Here is a 6,488-nt window from a genome sequence, read left to right on the forward strand (position 1 = left end):
GGGTAACATAATGAATGGATCTGTTCTGGTGTCAGGGTCTTGTTAACTCAGTTGGAGGGTCTGGGTAACATAATGAATAGATCTGTTCTGGTATCAGGGTCTTGTTAACTCAGTTGGAGGGTCTGGTTCTGGATGACATAATGAATGGATCTGTTCTGGTATCAGGGTCTTGTTAACTCAGTTGGAGGGTCTGCATAACATAATGAATGGATCTGTTCTGGTATCAGGGTCTTGTTAACTCAGTTGGAGGGTCTGGGTAACATAATGAATGGATCTGTTCTGGTATCAGGGTCTTGTTAACTCAGTTGGAGGGTCTGGATAACATAATGAATAGATCTGTTCTGGTGTCAGGGACCAGTGAACTCAGTTGGAGGGTCTGGATAACATAATGAATGGATCTGTTCTGGTGTCAGGGTCTTGTTAACTCAGTTGGAGGGTCTGGTTCTGGATAACATAATGAATGGATCTGTTCTGGTATCAGGGTCTTGTTAACTCAGTTGGAGGGTCTGGATAACATAATGAATGGATCTGTTCTGGTGTCAGGGTCTTGTTAACTCAGTTGGAGGGTCTGGGTAACATAATGAATGGATCTGTTCTGGTGTCAGGGTCTTGTTAACTCAGTTGGAGGGTCTGGTTCTGGGTAACATAATGAATGGATCTGTTCTGGTGTCAGGGTCTTGTTAACTCAGTTGGAGGGTCTGGGTAACATAATGAATGGATCTGTTCTGGTGTCAGGGTCTTGTTAACTCAGTTGGAGGGTCTGGGTAACATAATGAATGGATCTGTTCTGGTATCAGGGTCTTGTTAACTCAGTTGGAGGGTCTGGTTCTGGATAACATAATGAATGGATCTGTTCTGGTGTCAGGGTCTTGTTAACTCAGTTGGAGGGTCTGGGTAACATAATGAATGGATCTGTTCTGGTGTCAGGGACCAGTGAACTCAGTTGGAGGGTCTGGGTAACATAATGAATGGATCTGTTCTGGTATCAGGGTCTTGTTAACTCAGTTGGAGGGTCTGGATAACATAATGAATAGATCTGTTCTGGTATCAGGGTCTTGTTAACTCAGTTGGAGGGTCTGGTTCTGGATAACATAATGAATAGATCTGTTCTGGTATCAGGGTCTTGTTAACTCAGTTGGAGGGTCTGGATAACATAATGAATAGATCTGTTCTGGTATCAGGGTCTTGTTAACTCAGTTGGAGGGTCTGGTTCTGGATAACATAATGAATGGATCTGTTCTGGTGTCAGGGTCTTGTTAACTCAGTTGGAGGGTCTGGGTAACATAATGAATGGATCTGTTCTGGTGTCAGGGTCTTGTTAACTCAGTTGGAGGGTCTGGATAACATAATGAATGGATCTGTTCTGGTGTCAGGGTCTTGTTAACTCAGTTGGAGGGTCTGGGTAACATAATGAATGGATCTGTTCTGGTGTCAGGGACCAGTGAACTCAGTTGGAGGGTCTGGGTAACATAATGAATGGATCTGTTCTGGTATCAGGGTCTTGTTAACTCAGTTGGAGGGTCTGGATAACATAATGAATAGATCTGTTCTGGTATCAGGGTCTTGTTAACTCAGTTGGAGGGTCTGGATAACATAATGAATGGATCTGTTCTGGTATCAGGGTCTTGTTAACTCAGTTAGAGGGTCTGGATAACATAATGAATAGATCTGTTCTGGTATCAGGGTCTTGTTAACTCAGTTGGAGGGTCTGGTTCTGGATAACATAATGAATGGATCTGTTCTGGTGTCAGGGTCTTGTTAACTCAGTTGGAGGGTCTGGGTAACATAATGAATGGATCTGTTCTGGTGTCAGGGTCTTGTTAACTCAGTTGGAGGGTCTGGATAACATAATGAATGGATCTGTTCTGGTGTCAGGGACCAGTGAACTCAGTTGCCAGGACTATTCTCCCTCCCTGCAACAGGGGAAACATATGGGCTACAGAACGAGCAGCAGGTTGGTGTTGGACTAAATGTTGCAACACGATATTGACTTTAACTGATAACTGTAGAGGTTATAACACGGTCTGGGTGGTTATAGCATAACTGATAACTGTAGAGGTTTTATCACGTTCTGGGTGGTTATAGCATAACTGTAGAGGTTATAACACGTTCTGGGTGGTTATAGCATAACTGTAGAGGTTTTAACACGTTCTGGGTGGTTATAGCATAACTGATAACTGTAGAGGTTATGACATGTTGTGGGTGGTTATAGCATAACTGTAGAGGTTATAACACATTCTGGGTGGTTACAGCATAACTGTAGAGGTTATAACACGTTGTGGGTGGTTACAGCATAACTTTAGAGGTTATAACACGTTCTGGGTGGTTATAGCATAACTGATAACTTTAAGGTTATAACACAGTCTGTGTGGTTATAGCATAACTGTAGAGGTTATAACACATTCTGGGTGGTTATAGCATAACTGTGGAGGTTATAACACATTCTGGGTGGTAATAGCATAACTGGTAACTGTAGAGGTTATAACACGTTCTGGGTGGTAATAGCATAACTGTAGAGGATATAACATGTTCTGGGTGGTTATAGCATAACTGTGGAGGTTATAACACGTTCTGGGTGGTTATAGCATAACTGGTAACTGTAGAGCTTATAATACGTTCTGGATGGTAATAGCATAACTGATAACTGTAGAGGTTTTAACACGTTCTGGGTGGTTATAGCATACCTGTAGAGGTTATAACATGTTCTGGGTGGTTATAGCATAACTAATAACTGCAGAGGTTATAACACGTTCTGGGTGGTTATAGAATAACTGTAGAGGTTATAACACGTTCTAGGTGGTTATAGCATAACTGATAACTGTAGAGGTTATAACACGTTCTGGGTGGTAATAGCATAACTGATAACTGTAGAGGTTTTAACACGTTCTGGGTGGTTATAGCATAACTGCTAACTGTAGAGGTTTTAACACGTTCTGGGTGGTTATAGCATAACTGTGAAGGTTATAACACGTTCTGGGTGGTTATAGCATAACTGATAACTGTAGAGCTTATAACACATTCTGGGTGGTAATAGCATAACTGATAACTGTAGAGGTTATAAAACGTTCTGGGTGGTTATAGCATAACTGTAGAGGTTATAACATGTTCTGGGTGGTTATAGCATAACTGTGGAGGTTATAACACATTCTGGGTGGTAATAGCATAACTGGTAACTGTAGAGGTTATAACACGTTCTGGATGGTAATAGCATAACTGATAACTGTAGAGGTTTTAACACGTTCTGGGTGGTTATAGCATACCTGTAGAGGTTATAACATGTTCTGGGTGGTTATAGCATAACTGATAACTATGGAGGTTATAACATGTTCTGGGTGGTTATAGCATAACTGTAGAGGTTATAACACGTTCTGCGTGGTTATAGCATAACTGATAACTGTAGAGGTTTTAACACGTTCTGGGTGGTTATAGCATAACTGTGGAGGTTATAACACGTTCTGGGTGGTTATAGCATAACTGATAACTGTAGAGGTTATAAAATGTTCTGGGTGGTTATAGCATAACTGTAGAGGTTATAACACGTTCTGGGTGGTTATAGCATAACTGTAGAGGTTATAACACGTTCTATTAAAGCTCATTTAGCTGAAGATCAAGAGAAACTGAGACCTATGATTGTAGAGCCAGGTAGGCCTACTTCTCCTTTGTGCAAGCAGATATTGTCTTAATTTTAGCCAGGCCTTAGGCATGTTCACGGGGGTCAGAGACAGAAAGACCCCATGGTGTTTGACTGACAGCTACATGCTCAACACTAAATTCAAATAAAATCCAATCCAATCAAATGTATTTATATAACCCTTCTTACATCAGCTGATATCTCAAAGTGCTGTACAGAAACCCAGCTTAAAACCCCAAACAGCAAGCAATGCAGGTGTAGAAGCACAGTGGCTAGGACAAAACTCCCTAGAAAGGCCAAAACCTAGGAAGAAACCCAGAGAGGAACCAGACTATGAGGGGTGGCCAGTCCTCTTCTGGCTGTGCCGGGTGTAGATTATAACAGAACATGGCCAAGATGTTCAAATGTTCATAAATGACCAGCATGGTCAAGTCATAATAATCACAGTAGTTGTTGAGGGTGCAGCAAGTCAGCACCTCAGGAGTAAATGTCAATTGGCTTTTCATAGCCGATCATTAAGAGTATCTCTACTGCTCCTGCTGTCTCTAGAGAGTTGAAAACAGCAGGTCTGGGACAGGAAGCACGTCCGGTGAACAGGTCAGGGTTCCATAGCCGCAGGCAACAGTTGAAACTACAGGGCAGACTCTCTGATTGGCTGGACACAGGCCGGACACAGGCTGGACACAGGCCGGACACAGGCCGGACACAGGCCGGACACAGGCCAGACACAGGCCAGGTGCCAGGTGAGTTGACTGCCAGGTGAACCATCAGTCTGTGTAGCTGTCACTGTTGACTCCAGCAGGATGCTGTAATGTTTCTGTTGTGATGCTGTGATATTGGCAGTAAATAGCTGCCACATCATCCAGTGGTATACTTTCTATCAGGTGGAAGCAGGCAGCAGTCTGTCCAATACAGTATATCGATTAGTATGTAGAGACTATCTTAAAATCTCTCTAGGCTAGATGGGACGCTACCGTCCCACCTGACCAACATCCGGTGAAAGTGCAAGGCGCCAAATTCAAACTACACAATTGTAAATATTTAACATTGTTGAAAATACACACGCAATATGTCAAAATAAAGCTTAACTTCTTGTTAATCTAGCCGCGATTTCAGATTTCATAAAGGCTTTACGGCGAAAGCAAACCATGCGATTATCTGAGGACAGCGCCCCACCATACAAATGTATAACAATCCTTTCCAACCAGGCAGGTGGCGACACAACAGTCAGAAATAATGATATGTAATGCCTTACCGCTGAACTTCTTCTTCTGTTGGCACTCCAAAAGGTCTGTTATATTACAAATGGTCCTTTTGTTCGATACATTTCTTTTTTATATCCATAAAAACTCAGTTTAGCTGGCGCGCTTCAGTCAATAATCCACACGTTTCCATCGGTCAAAATGCATACAAAATGAATCCCAAACGTTACCAATAAACTTATCCAAACAAGTCACTCAACATTTATAATCAATCCTTAGGTACCCTAATGTGCAAATCCTTAGGTACCCTAGGAAAAATGACTTCTTCTCCCTAATTAAAAAAACAACAACCTGAAACTCTTTCTAAAGACTGTTGACATCTAGTGGAAGCCCTAGGAACTGCAATCAGGGAGGATTTTGCCCTATAATAAAAATGCCAGCCATTGAAATCAGTGCTTCTACACCTGCATTGCTTGCTGTTTGGGGTTTTAGGCTGGGTTTCTGTACAGCACTTTGAGATATCAGCTGATGTACGAAGGGCTATATAAATACATTTGATTTGATTTGATTTGTTATGCTGAATTATTTTGGGGGGGATGGTTTGTCCTCGGGGTTTCGCCTGCCATTTCAGTTCTGTTATACTTTAGAGTGTTTTCTATCCAAATCTACCATTTATATGCATATCCTAGCTTCTGGGCCTGAGTAGCAGGAAGTTTACTTTGGGCTTTTCATCCAGATGTCAAAGTACCGCCCCCTATCCCAAAGAAGTTTTAAACAGTTTAGAAGAACCATTCTCAGAAGGTTTTCCATAACAACAGGTTTTATTGAGCCGCCGCCAAATAACTTTTAACTGTGACTTACCCAGCATGCCCTTGTTGGCGTTGGATATGCACATGTCCTTCTCGGCGCTAGGCAACACAAAGCCCACCACAAATCCGTCCACGCCATCCGCCATCAGCGCCATGCCCAGCACGATAAACAGGGTCCACTGGAAACGACCGTGCCCACAGTCTTCCATGATGTTCTCGTACTGTTCTGCCAGGTCCTCCTCATCCGGCATCGCTGCTGCCAGCCTGGCCTTCTTCCTGGCCTCGGCCCTGGCCGCCCGCTGGGCCGCCTTGATCTCGTCAGGGTGGGGGATCCCCTGGTACTCTCCTTCGTACATCGCCTCTGCATCCTCATCGTGACCTTCCGTGGCATCACTCCTAGCATCCTCGTCCCCCCCACCCTCCTGCTGGGGGAAGTCAGCCTGGTAGGGGTACTCCGGGCCGCCTCCCTCCCCGTAGGTGGGGATCTCAGTGCCCTGCTGGTTCACATTGTTCTGCCAATGGTCGTCCATGGTTACAGCTGGAGAGGGACTACGTTAGCACCTCTAGAGTGGTTGTCTGCTGGAGATACTGAGGAGGCTATATTGGCATAATTCTTGGCAGGGACTCTGTCTTTGCTCTCAATGACTTCTGATCCTTTACTCCAGACAAGTGAAACTGTCAGGTTGTTATTAATGGTGGTTCCTCTGCAGAAAGGTCCTGATACGGTGTTAGATAAGGCCTCAGTAGCTGTGGTGGCAGGACTCTATCTCTGGTGACAGGGCTCTCTCTCCTGGTAAACAGATGTGCAAGGCCTCATGCTGGACCTGGAAGAGAGAAAACACATTT

General features: G+C 43.8%; 1 protein-coding gene across 1 annotated transcript in view; it reads right to left on the minus strand.

The window, feature by feature from the left end:
- Positions 1-6,172, minus strand: part of LOC135553211 (synaptic vesicle glycoprotein 2B-like) — a 48,511-nt gene extending 42,339 nt beyond the window's left edge. Inside the window, exon 1 of the mRNA XM_064985389.1 lies at positions 5,695-6,172. Coding sequence (XP_064841461.1) covers positions 5,695-6,172 — 478 coding nt within the window. The remainder of the gene's footprint in view (positions 1-5,694) is intronic.
- Positions 6,173-6,488: the final 316 nt, after the last annotated feature.

This window comes from Oncorhynchus masou, chromosome 2 (assembly GCF_036934945.1).
Source record: "Oncorhynchus masou masou isolate Uvic2021 chromosome 2, UVic_Omas_1.1, whole genome shotgun sequence".
NCBI classification, from domain to species: Eukaryota; Metazoa; Chordata; class Actinopteri; order Salmoniformes; family Salmonidae; genus Oncorhynchus; species Oncorhynchus masou.